Source organism: Bidens hawaiensis, unplaced genomic scaffold (assembly GCF_021521415.1).
Source record: "Bidens hawaiensis isolate Kalapana, Puna unplaced genomic scaffold, B.hawaiensis_p1.1 tig00021037_1, whole genome shotgun sequence".
Lineage (NCBI taxonomy): Eukaryota > Viridiplantae > Streptophyta > Magnoliopsida > Asterales > Asteraceae > Bidens > Bidens hawaiensis.
In genome coordinates, this window is record NW_027493255.1 from 160,544 (window position 1) to 180,551 (window position 20,008).

At 33.7% G+C, this 20,008-nt stretch overlaps 1 protein-coding gene across 1 annotated transcript; it reads right to left on the reverse strand.

Annotated features, from left to right (window-relative positions):
- Nucleotides 1-2,314: 2,314 nt before the first annotated feature.
- On the reverse strand, nucleotides 2,315-19,702 carry LOC143562586 (protein CHROMATIN REMODELING 20-like). Its single transcript, XM_077050347.1, has 26 exons — nucleotides 19,522-19,702; nucleotides 18,739-18,911; nucleotides 18,587-18,649; nucleotides 18,415-18,510; nucleotides 17,974-18,066; nucleotides 17,686-17,876; nucleotides 16,667-16,901; nucleotides 16,268-16,378; nucleotides 15,437-15,520; nucleotides 14,249-14,665; nucleotides 13,350-13,648; nucleotides 12,261-12,348; nucleotides 11,959-12,180; nucleotides 11,660-11,779; nucleotides 11,363-11,529; nucleotides 10,835-10,976; nucleotides 10,542-10,691; nucleotides 10,398-10,453; nucleotides 8,839-9,139; nucleotides 7,827-7,944; nucleotides 7,407-7,459; nucleotides 7,086-7,309; nucleotides 5,050-5,253; nucleotides 4,884-4,962; nucleotides 3,786-4,048; nucleotides 2,315-2,997 (listed from the first exon to the last, which is right to left on the reverse strand). Exons 2-26 carry the CDS (start codon nucleotides 18,859-18,861, stop codon nucleotides 2,589-2,591), a joined length of 4,308 nt encoding a protein of 1,435 aa, XP_076906462.1. The 5' UTR covers nucleotides 18,862-18,911; nucleotides 19,522-19,702; the 3' UTR covers nucleotides 2,315-2,588.
- Nucleotides 19,703-20,008: the final 306 nt, after the last annotated feature.

The following is a 20,008-nucleotide window of genomic DNA, read 5'->3' on the forward strand; positions in this document are numbered from 1 at the left end:
TTGTGATGATGTCATTTCTCAGCTATTTCCTTAAGAATTTCGCCATATCTGTCAACCTTTTCAGACATAGATCTTATTAACTATAATTCATTAAAGCTGGTTCTCCTATTCGTAAAGGGTTTCAGTAAAAATGTGTCTAGGTCGGGATCCTAGAGGTTGTTTATTTCTAGCAATATTAATTGCCCAATCCTCTTGTAACTGTGAAGGTTCATTGTTTATTTCGAGCAATATTAATTGCCCAATCTTCTTGTAACTGTGAAGGTTCAGAAAACTTATTTCCTTCAACAGTTCAAATTTTGAGAATATATCTTCGATTGTTATATTCTCTTTTTCTTTATACTCAATTAAATGAGTGCTATTTGTTAAAGCATAAGAGATTAAATAACTAATCATAAATACTTATTACCTGGTTCCATAAGGTCGGTTCTTTCACATTGATGTATGAAACTTAATGTTTTATCAAAATCTTTTGAATCACGATGTAAGGCAAATTTAGGATAGATACTAAACATAAATTAATAGTATGCTAAATTTCCTTGTACTGCTCCCAAAAGAGCATCCTGTCTGTTAACAATTCTATTGTCAACTAGATACATTTTTATAGGAAAATTAATTCCATCCCTAAATTGTGCTTTTAGAAGAATTTTTACTGCTCCTATATGCACCATGTTCATATATCTTCTTAACTCAGATTTAATAGTCAAAAGTCTTTTTGATATTTCTCTTTTAGTTAGAAGAGGTAAATACACTTCTCCCAAAGTATCCTTTATATCTATTGAAAGTTCTTCGGTATTGAAGCAATAGAAAATCTTATTTTTTTTCTAGAGAAAGCCCTCGAGACTAAACTCTGTAGGTTATTAGGTTGATTAAAAATCCTTTTTCGTGTCAAGCTTGAATTTAAGCTTGTTAATTTTTTTAGTTATCAAAATTAATCATACATCTGAAGCAAAACCATTTTCATTTTCTTTAAAGTTCATTACTTCAGTTATTTCTTGATTGTTTGATTTTTCACAATCAGTTTCTTTTTCTTTTAGATCCATTTTAAAACTCATATAAAAATTGAGCTTATGTTCCCAATTTTCTAAAAAAAAAGAGCACATGGCTCTGATACCAATTTTTTGAGTATTAAACTCAATTTATAGGCATTTATGGCCATAAATTAGTTATATTTAAATAAAATAATTCATTTTTCTAACTGATTTTTTAGCTTACCTATAGGGGGTGTCCAAAATACCCGAACCCGAATAAGCTAATTAGGGTCGGGTTAATAGGGTCAAAAAGTACTAATCGGGTTATTCGGGTCCGAATTATTAATAAGGTCGGGTTTCGGGTTCATTTTTGAAAAAAAAAATCGGGTTTCAAGTTAACCCGAATAACCCGATTAGTGGTGATACTTAACTTCAAATACGATGATGAAAAGGTGAAATAAACACTAAAAAGTCAATAATGTAAGTTTTATAGAGGAGTTAATTATTCCGCTTGTTCATGAACCGTTCGGTGAAAAGTTCATTTATGTTGTGTAAACGAATAAACATGAACACATGTTTCACTCGTTTATCTATGTTCGTGAATGTTCATTTAGGATCATTCATTTAAGTTTGTTTATACGTTCGTTTATGTTCGCTTACACATTAATAGAGAGTTATTAAATATTATATGCATTAAGAAATTATATCACCATAATATGTTTTATATTTGTTTGTTTGTGTTTATTTAAATGCGTTTATTTATGTCCATATATGTATGTTTGTGTTCATTAATGTATGTACATATATGTTTCTTCATGTTTGTTTATCTTTGTTAAATTATGTTCATTTATGTCCGTGAGCTATTCATTTAGATTTTAAATAAACGAACATAAATGACCATGAACATGCTTATTTTTTAACCAACAAACATTAACACACATATTTGTTCGATTAAATGTTCGTGATCGTTTAAAGTTAAATGAACGAACACGGACATTCCTATATGTAATTATAATTGTAAAAGAAATGAAAATTGTGTGAAATGAGAAATTTTGTAGCTTTCAAGTTACAAAACACAAAAATCAATTTAAAATTGTAAAGTAGCATGGTCAACCCGATCAACCCGACCCGATTAACCCGAAACTCGAATAACCCGAACCCGACCAACCCGGACCTTAATAAGGGTCAAGTTACGGGTTAGAGATTTTTTAAAAAAAACCTGACTAACCCAACCCAATTAACCCGAAACCCGATCGGGTTGACCCGATGAACACCCTACCTGTAGGCACTAAATGGACATGATACACCTCCACAAGACAACGAAAACCAAGATAAAACATTCAACCAAAATTTCCAATATCATAAATCAAGTACCAAAACTATGTAACTATAACACCAATCCTTCAAAAATCTACAGGTCTATAACCACATTGGTCACAAAAGGTTAACGCAACACCCCGAAATGGGTCAAATCTCGTTACAACAAATAAGTATATAACATAAATGATATACACTCTTGTCAACTTCATCAATAGCCACCAGAAATTACCTTTTTGTCCAATGCATGACCAAAAACTTGGGGGCTTGTGCTCCTTAATAATAGTTATGTGATCCAAATTCTCACTTGGTGAGACCATCCCATTTAATTTCCTGACTACATTCACCACAAATAGTGGTGCAACCCAGTTTCACACCTTGACTCCTTAAAGTTAACATATGTGCTAAGCTTGTGCACTTGCGAAGCACAAAACGATTCCTGGAAGATACTCGGGTGAGCACTGGTGGTTTCTTGGTTGTGGGTTCAGGTTGTGTGGTTCGTTTGGTCTCTGAGGGTTCACTGACTAGTGGTTTTGGGATGGGTGCGGGTGTGGACCCAGGTGCGGGTCCGTCGGTAGGGTTCCTCTGTACTTCTTCCCATTCTAGGGTTCTACGATACACCTCCCAAGCCATATCTTGTTCCTCCTTTGATAGTTTTTCATCTTCGTTTTCTTGTAGAAGAGACTCGTGTTCATGATAATTAGCAATCCACCTGAAAGCAATGGTTATGATGTTTATTTACAAATTTATCAAATTTATTAAAATTGGTTAGTTGTGAAATGAATATAAAATAACTATCAACTAGTGTATTTTTATAGAGAAATAATATTTCATCTGATAGTAACCAAGTTTTTTTACTGTTCCACTAAAGTCACTGAACTTTTTCTTAACATCAAAAAGCACTCAAGTTTTGACATTGTTCAGTTGCTGTGAATTTTTGTGATATATGTTAAATGATCTAAAAAGAACAAACAACACTTGAATACAATTTAGTAAATATTCTTTTCAAGTTTAACTAAGTAAAGAGGTAACAGTGAAAAAAAAGGCACTAAATAATATAACCAAGTTTCATAATTGTTCCATTTTAGGTCATTCAGTTTTAAAAAAATCAAACATCTCATAACAGTGAAACAATATGGAAGCTTTAGTGATATTTATAATTAAGAAAAAGAATAAGTGACTTTATTTGAACAGTATTGAATACTATTGTATAATTTTATCCCTAAAAAATAGTTCAATTAGTTTTGGGTGGTTCACTTTCAACAAAATTAATTTAGAAAAATTATGAGTCATGAGGTGAGTACTCGAGGGTTCTTGAGTTTCAAAGATAAAGCTTAACAACGAAAATACTCATGAAGAAATAAAGGGTGAAGAAAACCAAATTAATAGATAAGAAACACGACATACTGAAACTATTTTGGACTGAAATGTCCATTTGAAATCTTTGAGTTAACAAGTAATTCTTCATACTGAATATCGTGTAAAGATCATATAACTTACCTCGGATGATGTTTTTTGAGTAATACTTCCATGAACTTGTCAGAAGAAACTGTCGCGTGAGGAAGAGGATTTTTTTGTTGTGAACCTCCAACTTCACCGGTACTTTGTGCAGGTGTTGAATTGCTACTCGTTTGGTCTGTCTTAGAAGAATTTAGGTTTTCATCATCACCAAAGGCAAAGAGATGCAACAAATCTTCTTTAGATATTGTCCGGTGTACTTGTTGCCTATCAACAACCCTAGCTGAAAGGGACTCTTTGGTAACCTGTTCAAATCATTACATTCAGTACACCAATGTTTTTCAAAGGATTAAGATTAAAACAAATTGGTTTTAAAAACAAGAAACGTGTCAGAGTGATTTTTAAAAAATTGAAACGAAAGGTACTTTTGACCAGAAACGTGTTGAGAGGGATTTTTTTAAGGTTGAAACAGGTTAGTACTTTTTCCATAAACGTGTCAAAATGGTATATAAAAGTTGAAACAGGTGGTGTTTTAACCACAAACATGTCAAAACGGTATTTAAAAGGTTGATATGGGTTGGTGCTTTGACCAGAGACAAGTCGAAACAGTTTTTTTAATTGAAATGTGTTGCTGCTTTAACCAGAAACGTGTCAAAAATGGTTTTTTTAAGGTTGAAGCAGGTAAGCATTGTAACCAGAAACGTGTCAAATACGGTTTTTTAAAGGTTGAAAACAATCAGTGTTTTAACCAGAAACGTGTCAAAACCATTTTTAAATGTTGAAATGAGTTGGTGTATTAACCAAAAACATGTCTAAACCGTTTTTAAAGGTTGAAATGGGTTGGTGTATTAACCAGAAACATATCAAAATTTTTAATGATTAAAATGAGTTGATGTTTTAACTAAAAACGTGTTTGGTTATATCTTAATAAGTGATTTGCACATTCAATATGATTATAAATAGATTAAATTACTTTGATAAGATGCTATTTTTTATTAAAATAAATTAGGCTGTGTAAGCACATTGTAAATACACTTTAGGCGAATTTCCCTCCTATAAGCTAATCTTTTTAAATTTACATATTTGACCTGAAACTGAATCGACCCACTCAATATTCATAAGTAAATATGTCGATATTACCTGGCGCTTATAAATCTTTTCTTCCATGGTGCCATGTGCCATTAGACGGTATGCAAACACAGGTTTAGTTTGTCCATATCTGGCAATTGAGGAAAGCAGTTAACTTTTTTATAAATTCATATATCATGTTTTCTAATTTAAAAAGTAGATTTTAAATGTGTCGTACCTCCAAGCACGATAAATAGCCTGAAGATCGTATGTTGGGTTCCAAGACCCATCAACGATAATAACACGGTTAGCAGCATAAAGATTGATACCAAGAGATCCAGCTCTGGTTGATATTAATGTGCATTTGATCCTTTTATTTAAGGGGTCGTTGAACTTCTCAACCAGTTTTTGTCTCTCTGACCCCTCTGTTCGTCCATCTAGCCTGATGATGCACACACACACAAAGTCAGAAAACAAGTGTACACTGAAAGAAAAGACAATCATATCTTTTCAAAATGGGTACCGAGCTCGAGCCTGAGATAATAAGCAATTTATATAATCTTTGTATTTAGTATAAGAAATATATTTTTTTTAAATTGCTATTGTATAAAAATTATGATAAAAATAATTAAATAATATATATTGTGTTATACATAAAGATTATAATTAAAATGCATACAGAAACTATTTATAAATGTATACAAATTAATTTAAAATAAGAAAACGACCCAAACCTGAGCTTCACTTATCGAGGACCAGCCTAAGCGAGCCTATAACTAATAAAAGTTTATATAAAATATTAACTAAACATTTTATGATGATTATTACTTATTAGTACATATAAGGCTACAACAAGTGCCCTGCTTGCGGTGCGCGCATATAATGTATATATGTGTGAACCCTTGGGTGGGCAAAAGTAAAATTGCACTAATTTTGACGTTATTTTACTAATCACGTGAAAATAACGTTAAAAGTGGCGGAAGTTTAATCAGGCATCATGTGGTGGCGTTGATAGCCGAAAGACAAGGGCACATGCACCAATCAGCCGGTGTCCCGATGATTGAGTGTTATGTGCCTTATGTCCAAGGCTTGATGCAAAACTACTATCGAGCCGGGGGTCTCACCGGAAGCAGCCTCTCTATCCCTATGGGATAGAGGTAAGGCTGTCTACATCTTACCCTCCTCAGACCCTACCATAGCATTGCTATTGGTGGGATATACTGAGTACGATGATGATGATGATGATGATGATGATGATGATGATAAGGCTACAACAAATATAACTATATATATATATATATATATTAGAATCATGTGAGAACCATTTTGAAATTGAGAACTTTGAGAACCATTTTGGACCACAAAAAAAATTCTTTTTAAGAAAATTAAAAAATATTATAAAACAAAAAAAACGAGAAAATAAAAAAAAGTAAAAAAACCAAAAAATTTTATTTTTTTATCTCGTTTTCATAAAAAATATAAAATAAAATATCAGTTTAGCAAAATTATACATTTATGTATAATGCGTATTTTTTAATTTTATACAAGTTATTATTTATACACATATGTACAATTAAGATAAATGTAAAAGTACATGTGTGTATATTATGTAAATCGAGATTAAATAAAAATATACATGTGTATAATTAGATTTTTTTATATGAAACCGAGATGAAAAATAAAAATTTTTGATTTTTTTACCTTTTTAAAATTTTCGCTTTTTTTGTTTTATATTTTTTAAAGGGTTTTTTTGTGGCCCTAAATGGTTCTCAAAGTTCTCAATTTCAAAAAGTTTTCTTAGAATCTTCACCCTATATATATATGTGTGTGTGTGTGTGTGTGTGGTATATACAGAATATATACACAACATATACAAATATAATTAAGATGTATAAAAATTAACTAATAAATAACAAAAGAGCCAAGCCCAAGCTTGAAAAACTACAAACGAGCCGAGCTTGAACCTAAAAATAAGATTGTTTAATAAACGAGCCGGAGCTTCATTTATCAAGCTGACTCATGAACCTATATATTATTCTATGTAAAAATATTATAATTAACATATATAGAATTATATAAATTAATTAAAAAAATAATAAAAGAGCCGGTCTCAAGCTTGTAAAACTACTAACGACCAGAGCTCTAGCTTTAGAAATAGAGCTCGAAACAAGCCAAGCACGAGTTCTCTTACGTTAAACAAGCAGAGCTCGAGCCTAGACAAGCTTAAGCTAGGCTTGTTTACATCCCTATTTGCATCCGATGATATTAACACACCTGTACCAGTCTTTCCCCTTTTTCCAACATTTTCGGCTTTTCCCATTGCGGGGTAATTTAGAAATATGGTGCTCAATGAGATCAAGTGTTGGTAAACTTTGGCTGAAAACGAGGGCCTTATCGCCAGCTTTAGAGCATAAGGCTAAAATATCAAGCAGCAAAACCATTTTACCACTATTTTCAGCCTCATAACCGTTCTCCTTAACAATATCATCCCACCAATTCTGCAAAATATAAACACGATAGCATTTATTAACCAATAACAAAAGGTAATGCATATCAACGCAGATGGTTATATCATATATCTGGAAACTTAAATACCTCCTTGAAGAAACCACTAACATTCTTTTTGTCATTTCTGTTCTTCAACTTACCTGAAAGGAAAAGGCATGAGACAGTTACAACTCTAAAGACAATTCTTCACTAAAAATCTTCATCTTCTTTGTTACTGTTTGTCAATTTGATTCGCAATTGTAACTGTAAATGCTCAATTTTGATGAGATTGATCCATTTTATATATGTAGAGGCTATGAATTATAATTTGAGTGAGATGGAAGAAAGACTGTACAAACAAGTTAAACCTAATTATTCCAAACTAGTGTTTAAATCAATACTCATTCCATTGTGGGATACAATGAAAAAGTTGTTGACCTTTAAATTCAAATAAGAAGGTTTTAACGTTGTGGTAGAACTATAAAGTGTTGACAACAAAAGTCAACCTGTGAGGAACGGAAGCTTTACCTCCATTGGCCATAGTATAGTCCATATTATCATCACTTGAACTGTCTTCAAGAAAATTGTCACGTTTGCTAAAGTCTTTGTCTTTTAGCAATTGCAATATTCCAGGATGATTCCATATCTGACAAATGTAACCCATATTATAACTGTTTAAAATAAAACATAAAGAACACAGAGCAAGATAACATGCAGACAACAATATGTTTGGCCCATCAAGAAAACAAACATAACCTAAATCGACTCATTAAAAAGTAACCATGCCACCTCTAGTGTTATTTACAAAACGCACAACCTGATACATGACATGAAAAAAATATAGGTTTTCAATCGACTGACAAGAGCCGTTTTTTTAAACAGTTCAGAACGAAAACGACCGTTAAAAAGTAAGTTGGCATGCTACCCTGTTTAAGAGTTTTTAAAAAAGTTAATATTTTGATTTCAGAGATGAAAATTGAAAAGTGCTAGTCAAATACTTTGATTACCCGACACGAAAAAAAATAGGTTTTGAATCGGCTGACACGACCCGTGTTCTCAAAACAGTTCAACCCGAAAACGACCGTTAAAAAATGAGTTGCCATGTTACCCTGTTTAAGAGTTTTTAAAAAATTTAATATTTTATTTCAGAGATGAAAATTAAAGAGTGTTAGTCAAATACTTTGATATTTAACTTTTCATATAACTATTGACTTAACTGAAACTAACTTCCCTTTTGAACCTTTTATCCACTTACAACAATTTAACTCAAACCACAAAAAGGTTTCATATGAATCAGAGTACTTAATTGTTTAAATGGTTACCAAGTCACTAGGCTTTACTCATATTCGTCAATCTTCTTAGGAATCAAGAATACAGTGGTACGAGCCTATAGAACAGATCATGTTCAAGTATATTCGTAAATGACCATAGCACGAGTCGACCCAAACACAACACGAATAAGAATATGGGTCGGGTTAGAGTTGAAGAATCCAACTCGCCAACCCGACACAATTTACACCCCCTAAGAAAGAGTACACACCTGAGCCAATGCTTGATAACTGGCAAAAAAACTCTTGCGGGTCTTTTCATTAGAAGCTTTTTCTTGGGTGAGCCCGTGTACATCAAGGAATCTTTTGTATAGTACCCTTTGCACGGAAGAAAGTTTAACAGCAATTACAAACACAGTTTTGGGGGGCAAATCCTTCTTCACAACGTTCATGTCCATTCGTTGCACAAATCCTTTTAACTGTTCATATAAAATGTGAGAACGTTGGTTCATAATTTTCACATCATCTGATGTAGAATTAGTGTGTTGCCCATTCTCAATAGGGTTTTGGAAGCTGCAAAACACGGAGTGAAGCATGGTTAGGTATACACATGTATCAAAGTCGGTACAAAACAATAAAGTTGTCATAAGGCTCGCCCGCTCAGGCTTAGCTCGTTTACAAACCAAGTCGAGCCGGATCGGCTCGTTTACATACCAGGTCACCCGGCTTGGAACGTTTATCTTAACGAGCTGAAATGTTGACTTTGGCTCGGCTCATCAAAAGCCCGACCAGCATGTAGCTCGTCGAGCCAACTTGTTTACCTTTTGAACTTGCTATATTTTCACATAGTGGTATATATCATCATCATTCATCGTACTCAGTATATCCCACCAATAGCAAAGCTATGGTAGGGTCTGAGGAGGGTAAGATGTAGGCAGCCTTACCTCTACCCCATAGGGATAGAGAGGCTGCTTCCGGTGAGACCCCCGGCTCGATAGTAGTTTTGCATCAAGCCTTGGACATAAGGCACATAGCACTCAATCATCGGGACACCGGCTGATCGGTGCATGTACCCTTATCTTTCAGCTATCAACGCCACTACATGATGCCTGATTAACCGTCCGTCACTTTTAACGTTATTTTCACGAGATTAGTAAAATAACGTCAAAATTAGTGCAATTTCACTTTTGCCCACCCGAGGGTTCACACATATATACATCATATGTGCGCACCGCAAGCAGCATAGTGGTATATATGGAAACCAAAAATAGTATTTGGAACATATGATGGAGAACTTATAAACTACATAATTCATAACTTATATATATTAAAATTTTGGTTATAATTTATATATATTTTAACATTTGGGTTTTACTTTGAAACGAGCCATATAAGATATTTCAATACTAAGAAAAATTTTCAATACTTTTTTTATTAATAAAATACATCATATGGATCTAGGTTACAATATATATATAAATAAATAAACATGTATATATACACACACACACATGTGTGTGTGTGAGAGAGAGAGAGAGAGAGAGAGCTTTAATCTAAACAAGCCAGCTAATCAATGAGTCACGAGCCAATTTCAAACAACCTCAGTTGAGTAACGAGTCAAGATAAGTTCAGGTCAAAATGGATAATCTTTTTTACATGTGTCAAGAAATTGATGTAGAGCAAATTTTTTCAAATAGCACTTTTTGGCGACTTTCAATCCAATGGATTGCTAGACCCGTTTGGTTTTAAAACATAATCTAAATCGACCAATTTCAAATAACTGAACTAAGACTGCCACCTCTGTAAAACACTAACAAAAGTAAAGGCTTACCGGTTTCTAAACTCTTGACTGCTGCCAAGAAATCCTTCCCTCACAAAATCAACCATCTGTAATAAAAATAAACCACACTTTGCACTTATAAAACATTTTGTAACATTTAGGAAACAAGAAAAGGAAACTATGGTGGTAACTTACACAAAAATATTCCATGAGGTTATTCTGAAGAGGTGAGCCTGTTAATGCAATCCGTCTCTGGCATTTGACTAGTTTTAAGGCCTGGGTTGTATCAGCCCGTGTGTTCTTAATCATGTGGGCCTCATCACATACAAGTATATCAGGCCCATCCTGTAATATTTTGGTAATAATTGTCAAAATACAAGCTAAATCAGCATTAAATTTATTGCAATGATAATTTATTGAAATAATAATAAAAATCATAAAGTATCGATCGCTTAGTTAAAAATTAGTAATGTGGCAGATAGGACTACCTGAAGAACCCTGGCGAACTCCTTAGCCATTTCACGATCCTTAACGTGCTTTCCGAGAGACAAATTACGAAAATTAGTATAACCAATCAAGAAAACGCCCCCCTTTGCTCTCCACTTCATTAGCAACTCAAGTCTTCTATCCCTACACATGTCAAAATAGTAAAAAGAAAGGCATGAACATTCGCAACTAATATGGTTATAAATTTTCAGTTTTTATGTGTTTATATAACTTAAACCCATTGAATCCATATTTAGAAAAACCGGCATAACTCTATTTCAAAGTACGGGTGTAAACAAGCAAAGCCGCTCGTGAACTACTCGAGATCAGCCCGCTAAAAGCTCAAATCGAGCCAAGCTTCAAGGAGCTCGAGCTCTTAAAAATAAGCTTGTTTACTAAAGATGATATATAAATAATAGCACTATGATATCATCAAAAGGCAAAAGAAGACAAATAAAATAATGAACAGAAACGAATAGCAACATTAACAAAAAACATAAATAAAATAGTAAATGATACAACAATCAAACCTTGGGACGTCTTCAAGCATGTAGACACGAAGAGGCTTAAACTCTGTAGGTCTCCACTTAGTAAACTCATGCCTCCAGTTATGCAAAACATTTACAGGTGTCACAATCATAGCAGCTCTTAATCCAATGTCCACACTTCTCATAGCAGCATATAAAAAAGCTATAACCTGAACAAATCACCGATTAGCTACTTTAAAAAAATAACAAAATTCCCAAATTCAACCCACATCTCATTTTCATGTTTATCAGAATATATTTTAAGAAAATCACACGTGAACAGACTAATTATCATTATACCTGCAGTGTTTTACCAAGACCCATTGTATGTGCAAGAATGCAACCGAGTCCCTTATCTCCTGACCTAACTTTCGTGATTGACTGTATAATATTTTCCCACATAAATCTTATACCTGCGACCTGCAAGAAAAATAAAAAGGTATATTTAAAAACTAATTAATTGACTTAAATAATGAGATAACTGAAAGCAGAATTTGTTCACATAAACATTAAAAAAAATAGTTAATTACAGCTTTAAGTCACTATAATCAATGAACATCCAAACATTAGATGATATAGTTGACCAAAGAAAGTCAAACCTGATGAGATTTCAATTTGGTTGAAATACTATGTGGAAGTCTCACAGCCTCCTCGTTTTCCTCCCTCACAACATTTACAATATAACCAGTTTGTGCATCACCTAACATATTAATAGTAGCACCTTCAGGTACATTTTCCCTAAAATTTGCATAACTTGTCTTCATTGAATTTAGTGACTTCAATCGCTCAGCTTCAAGTGACTTAAGCCGTTCTTGACGTTCCTACAATTAGATAAACTAATAAATAAAATGGAGTAAATAAATTAATAAATAAAGGTCAACAAAGAGAAATTAAAAAGGACCTTTTCAATTGCAATTTTTCTTTTAGTATCTTCTCCTAATTCAGCATCATCAAGAATTCTGCGAATTTTCTTCTTTCGTCTCCTTTTGCTGATGTAATACAAGATGGAAATTATTAGACTACTATATAGTATATTTTTGCAAAAAAAAAATAATGAAGTGTAAACAAAAAGAATTTCAAGTCAACCTAACTCGTTTTTGGCACGTACCAAGTATCACCAAACTTGACCCGACTAATTTTAATCAGTTACCCAACCAGCCCGACCCGGCCATTTTGCCTAGGCTTGTAAACGAATCAACGAACATGACATGCTTGTGTTATTTAGTTTAACTTTAACCGAACAAACGATCCAACACGAACAAGTTAAAAAACGGGTTTTTCTTCTTGTTCGTTAAGAACATGAGTGTGTTCATGTTCATTTATGTTTGTTGGTTAATAGTATAAACAAACAATTCACGATCGTAAACAAACAAATGTGACTGAACGTAAACGAACAAACATACAGAGCGAACACCAATTAAAAATAAACGTGAGCATCAATCTAATGGCCTTAAAAAATCATAACTAGATTAAACTGTAGTTGGTAACATTTAAAATTTATAAAACTAGACCAATTGTAATGGGCCTAAAAATTCAAATGAATATATAAAGAACGAACATAAACAAATGTAAACTAATAAACATAAACAAACGTTAACAGGCTGCAAACAAGCGTTCATGAACATAAATGAACGAATGGGACTTGCGTTCATGTCCATTTTTAACTAAATGAACAAAATCTGAACAGAAGCAAATGTAAACTAATGAACATAAACGAATGTAAACTAATGAACATAGATGGATGTAAACAAAAAAGCATAAACAAGCTGCAAACAAACGTTCACGAGAATAAATGAACGAGGCAGACCTGTTTTCATGTTTGTTCAACTAAATGAACATAAAAATTTGTTAATGTCCGTTCACTTATTAAATAAACGAACTTCCTACCAAACGGTTTACTGAACGTCTGGTTCATTTACATGCCTAATTTTGCCACCTCTAATTTATAAAATGGTTCTTAAACGAAAACGTGAACAAGAAATTGAAATACCTAATCGGAACCTTAAAACCGTCATGTGAACCGTCAGATGACTCTGAATCACTATCCGAACTTGAAGATGATTCGCTTCTAGATGTAAAAGCTTTTTCTAACTGTAAAGTCAATGGCTGCAGAACACTTGGCGAACAGCAACAACATTGCCAACCTGAATCCCGAGCTTTTAACAAACAATCATCCCCAAGATTCTTCTTTATACATAAAGTACAAAACATGTTTTTACATGAGCTACAATTTAATAAGTCCCCACTTCTACCGCACCACCCACAAAAACACTCGGCACAATCAGGATCCTGCCATCATTACAAACGCGTATGAAATTATTATAATTAGTCAAAAACAAAATGCACATTCGGTAAGGGGTGTGAAATGTGAATGAAACCGAAAGAACCGACCCGTAACTGAAATAACCAGTGTAACCTAACCGGACTAACGAATCCAGCCCAAAACCAAGGATTTGATTTTATGTTTTCTCAAAAACCGAATTTCAGGTTTGCTTTCGGTTTTTCAAGAACTCAACCCTGAAAAAACCGATCCGAACCTGTTAAAACCAAACCGACATAATAACTGAACCCAAAGAAAACCAGTGTAGCCCAAAAAAATTTAGGCCCAAATGTGTATTAATCAACTAATCGTTAAGTAAAAAAACCGTATGCCCAAAGTTTCAAGCCCAAATTCATTTTTTTGGGTATTTTTTTCAGCCCAAAAAAGTTCAAGCACAAATGGTATAACCGACAAAACAGAACAGAACCCATCGTGAAAACTGAAAAAACCTAAATCAACTAGTTTTCAAAAACCTAATTTTTAGCTTTTGGTTAGGTTTGTGCCCAAAACCAACCCATGTGCACCCCTAGCATTCATATGGCACACCATAACGAGTCTACAATGCATACCATTTCTTTAAATTTGTCTTGTAACCGGTATTTGCAGTTTCTGCAAACAATCACTTTAAACAGTGGATGTGTATACACGTCATCAGCAACCTTATCACAAGCAGTACACTTGAATTCATCAATGGTAGCATCCCCATTTTCTTGTTGATCAGATTGATCAAGATCTTCACTATCACTGCTTAATAAACCAGTTCCGCCCACAGCAACAGGTTTGACCTCAGAACTGTCAACATCTACATTCCTACCCTTCTTGTTATCAAATAGTTCCACACTGTCAGAAGCCCGTTTAGACCCACAAAGACCGTTACTCTGTTTATTTTTTGTATCAAGATCACTTGATGTCTTGTGGTCTGTGTTTGATGTTTGATGTACAATATCATTACTTGTATCATGTTCCTCAACGTCCATCACAACCTCCTGATAATATTTTGGAAAGAAATAAATGAACTTGTATTCCAGCATGTAAAAAGCAAATAAGCATAGGACATATAGGAAGAAAAAGATACGCTTTGTGCTATCTGTATTATTATAATATACTCTATATTGTTCTCACAAAATAAAATTTTTAAAAATATTGAAGCTTAAGGTCAAAGATACAAACGAGACAAGCCACTCATGCGCTACTTGAGATCGGCTCGCTAAAAGCTCGAATCAAGCTGAGCTTAAACGAGCTCGAGACTAAAAGAACTTGTTTCATAAACGATCCTGAGCCCGAGCTTCAATTATCAAGCTTGAGCTGGCTAGCGAGCCTAAGTGAGCCTATTATTTATGTAAATTTTATTTAATATATACATATATAAAAACTAATGTCATATACAAAATTATGATAACAATACCAAATAATATATATAATTATGTTATATACAAAATAATTTAAAATATATAAAAATAATAATCATAAAGGTGTATATTAAGTTGATAAATTATAAACGAGCCGAGCTCAAGCTTTAGAAAAATAGCTCAAAAGGAGACATACTCGAGCTCAAGCTCAGGTAATTTAAATGAGCCGAGCTCAAGTCTAGTCGAGGTTGGGCTCGGCTGTTAACAATTTAATCCCCTAGGGCCTAGTCTCAGCAGATGTAGCCTCTCTATCCCCCCCCCCTTTCCGAGCACTACCAATAGCCCTGCTAAAAGTGGAATTATACTGGGTATGTTTATTTGTTTGTTTAGATGTGGGAAGAAACACACCTGCTTTAACTTCCTTCCCCGTCGCTTTTGGTTCATGCGAAATAGAAGCTTACGGTCATGATTTACATCATCTTCTTCTTTAACCTATCAATGGCAAGTATTGTTATATTATATGACATGATGGTTTCACTAAACTAGATAGAAATAAGGTAGCTGTGGTTTTCAAAAGACATTTAATAGGATGGTTTCCGTCATTAATGTGTAAGGAAAAAACGAGTAACAAAGATTATCTTTAGTCGGCATAAAATAAAGATAAATCCATTGCCAAATTTTGAAATGAGATATACAATAGAGCGTCCCCTGCAAATTAAATTGAAATCATATAACAGCATAATCTAAAACTGATATTAGGGGTGAGCAATAACCGAATCGTTAACCGAAACCGAACCGATATAATCGAAAACCGAATTAACCGAACCGAACCAAACTCTTCATTTTTTAATATTTTCAAGCCTTTTTCCCTCAATTTCATGTATGATATGTATTAATAGTTAAATAATATCATTTTTCATGTATTTATATCTCCATTTCATGTACTAACATCTCAATTTCATATATTTATACCTTCATTTCATGTAGTTATGCATTCATTTTGTGTATTTAAACATTCATTTCATGTATTTTTAAGCAAAATTTTAGCCCGAGTTTGAAACCGGTTATTAAACGAAATTAACCGAACCGAATCGATAACCGATCGGTTAGGTTGGGTTAATGCTAATAACCGAACTGTGCACGCCTCTAACTGATATCCCCAATAACATGGTTAAATTTAATAAATAAATATATAGATATAATTAATAGGCACGACAATATCTTGCAATCCTTATTTACCTTTCTGAAATTCTTCTGATCTACAGATTTATATAATTCTCTTTCTGACACAATAGCATCAGCAACAAAGGGGTCATTCAAATCGCCTTCAATATCATCAATCTCCTCAACCTATATACAGTGTATAAAGATAACAATAATCAAATCAAATGCGCAAAGGATAAACGCGGTAGCTAAAAAAAGGGTCAAATAAGTCAAACAGGTCAAAAGCAAAAACTTTTGGACAAAAAGCCCAAATTTATAGGCAAAAGCACAAACATTCAAATTCAGTTAACCCAACCCATAAACGAAAAGTTACCAATTTTAACCCGCTACCAAATCTTGCCACCACCACTGAAAAACAAAAACAGCGAGCTTGCAATAAAAAGCTACACTATCAAAATGTAAGTATTGAATTACCTCGTCTGCACCAGGAAAATTGAGTCCCAATTGTGCAGCTTGTTGAGGCGTACTGGCCAAGTATACAGAAGCCCAATCTTTGCTTCCAAATGAAGTCTTATTGGTTGATGAAGAGCATAACTCGTTAAAAGAAGACCAATCTACCTCACGATTGTTTTCTTTATTATCTTCATCAGGAGCAAGACGTTTCTGAAGAAACCCACTTGCACCTTCCTCCAAAAGCTTACCACGATGTCTGTCAAGAAAATTATTGCATAAGCATTCTATATTTAGAGCTCCAATGAATATTATTAGAGGTAATAATTACATAGATCGGGTCAATCTAGATAATGTTTCATAGCCGTTTAAAAAGAAACTGGCGGAGTTACCTGCACTTTGCGGCAGGGTTTCTTTTCTATCATGCTAAATATAAAATGTGCAGTACTATTAAAAAAGTTGGGTAACTTTAAGCACGCCGCAACGGTATGTGATGATTGCGTCATACGGTTTAAAAAACCTAACGGTTAAATAAATCTTTTAAACTACCGGTCGGTTTAAAAATGCCATCACAAAAATTCATGTCGATTTGCGAGCCTGTTTTTCATACAATTTTTATTTGATGTACTAGATATATTTTGAAAAAAATTTGTCATATACGAAATTATGATAGAAGTAATGTTATATATAAAAACTATAACTATAATATATGTATTAAAAATAACTATATATGTATACAAATACAAAGTAACTATAAATGACAATCTGAGCCAAGCTCGAGCCTAGACGAGCTAGGGCTCAGCTTATCTCGTTTACACCTAATTATAAGAGAATGGGTTAGAAGTTGGCCAAAGTGGAACTTCTAATGCATAAAGTTCCAAAATTATGTTATTCACAACAAACTAGAATATTATTGAAATAGTATTAAAAATGATAACTTTGCACAAAATGTTTTTAAGTCAACAATTTGATGCATACCAAAAAATTACCCATTTGGCCCTTAACCCAATTTGCCACCTCTAATTAATAATAACATAAGCTACCTTCTGACAGGCCTGTGAGTTTGCAGATACTTCTCAGCATCCGCAATTGACTCAGTAGCATCACCAGTTGCCTGAGATCCAACCCAGTGAGTCCTGTTTTTCCATGCCTCTGTACAGCATCCATTTGGGGCTTGACTTTCTATCAACTTATATAGACTCGGTAGTTCAATTCCCGCACCATCAAGTTGCTCCTGCACGATAACAAAAAGAACCAATAAACATAATAAAACCATTAATTATAATCTTCATATTCATCAAAGCTGATTATAAGGGAGCAGATCAGCAGACCAACAAGTGAGCACTCTCGGTTTCAAGGTCATCAAGCTCGTCTTCCCATTTATCTCTGAGAGCTAACATCTCATTAGCAACGGCATTCTCAAGCTGTTAAAGAAAGAGAATATGGTTAGCCATACGCAAATGTACCACTAATGAAAAGATAACAAAAAATGGATGATTTAATCTTTTATTTATAATTAGGGGTGTAAACAAGCCAAACCACTGGTGAGCAACTCAAAATCGGCTCGCAGCTCAAATTTAAGTCGCTTATCCTAATTGGAAACCAAAACGCTAATTTGGAAACCTAATTCATTAATTTGGGAAACCAAATTTGCTAATTTAGAAACAAAAAACGCGCAATTTAAAAAACCAAGCGGCTCATTTACATCTCAAGTTATAATTAAACTAGTATGAAACATTAAATGTTATCTGTTCGAAGGGCATAAAACTAACAGCTTCCCCTTCAAGAGTCTGCGCTAACTCTTCGTGCACTTCAACTTCCACTTTTGCTAGTGACTCATCTTCAAGTGCTTCTTGGGCCTCTGCAGCCTAAATTGCGAACATAAAAACATGATTAAAAACAAAAGCAACTTCAAACAAAACATGTACATTCCATAACAAATACCTTGCTCTCAACTATCAATAGCTCAGCAATTAGACCTTCGATGTCTTCGTCGGTGAGAGGTACCTGCAAAAAAATGAAACCGTAACACCTCAAATTTGACAATCACAATTCACAACACACAATTAATAAGTGCAAAGTTATCATCAACTTGCCTCCTGATGTATCGCCTCATCTTGACCGGATACTGACGGTTCATCATTGTCACTATCATTAATAAACGAGTCGCCTGATGTACTCCCAATATCTTCCTCATCTTCACACTTATCCACCACCATTATTAGTATAACTTATACAAACTTATACCTTTTTTGACCTGCAACTTTACCTATATCCATCGAAAAAAACATAAATAAGATATCACACACCATATCCTCATCACACGCAACACTATTCTAGCACTTGGTTCAAACAGAAAATTACGTGTGTAATCCACTAATCACAAATAAAACCTACAGAAAGCAGCATGCACCAATGAAAATCAAACATAGCTTCTTTTGTGATAACGTATGCCGCCGGACGGTTAGACAATTGGATACTCATAAAACCACAAAAATCTCAACGTACCTAGTTCCTTTAAAACCTACTATCAACAATCTACCACTAAATGGAATGCAATGCACACAATCAATCACAAACACGTCAACACAAAATCTGATCCCAAATACAAAGTAAACGATTCGCCTGACTTGCTCGTAATATCAACAATCTCCTCCTTTACACTTTTTTTGACCTAAAACTTAACCTACATCTATCATTAAGTTAAAACAGTAAACTCTCAGTGTGTGTATGCAACAATTAACATCAAACATAGCTTCATTTGTAATAAAACCTAGCTTTAATGCAAAATGTATCGAATCAATCGCAAACACATCAGCGATAAAATCCAATCGCATATACAAAGTAATCAGGTGAAGAGTTAAAGGAACAAGAAAGACCTAAATCGAATGGATCATTTATGAAGTGAATTGCAGGTGGAATTAATAATCGATATCGGAGGTTGTGTGTGTGTGTGTGCAGGCAATGGTGGGTTTTGAGAATTTGCAATTTGGAGGGAGGTGTTTTGGTGTCGGGTTTACCCCTTTTTTTATTGAATCGGGCAAACCGGTGTCAGATGTTTCTTTGTTTCTTTCTTTGATCAACGAAAGGAAGATGACTAGTCCCTCAACTATTTTTTGTTATCTATATATATCATGTTTTTGTTAGGTTTTCGACGGCTGGCTAAATGGGTTGGGTTCGGTATAATTTTAGGTTTAAGTTTGTTTAAGTTGTAGCAAGCCGGTTGGTTTGAAATTCTTAAGGGTTAATTTTGGACGGCTTAGGGTTTAAATTTTGAACAAAGATTCGATATTTATTAACTATTTGTTTATTTATTTTAAAATGTGAAGTTATGTTTATTTATTAGAATTACTTTCATATATACGC

Excerpts from the sequence above, each read along its gene's own strand:
- LOC143562586 (XM_077050347.1), bottom strand. The coding sequence starts at position 18,861 with ATGGTGGTGGATAAGTGTGAAGATGAGGAAGATATTGGGAGTACATCA. Across the intron at positions 12,181-12,260 it reads GAAAAATTGCAATTGAAAAG|GAACGTCAAGAACGGCTTAA; the intron begins GTCCTTTTTAAT and ends ATCTAATTGTAG. Across the intron at positions 4,049-4,883 it reads AAAAGATTTATAAGCGCCAG|GTTACCAAAGAGTCCCTTTC; the intron begins GTAATATCGACA and ends TGATTTGAACAG.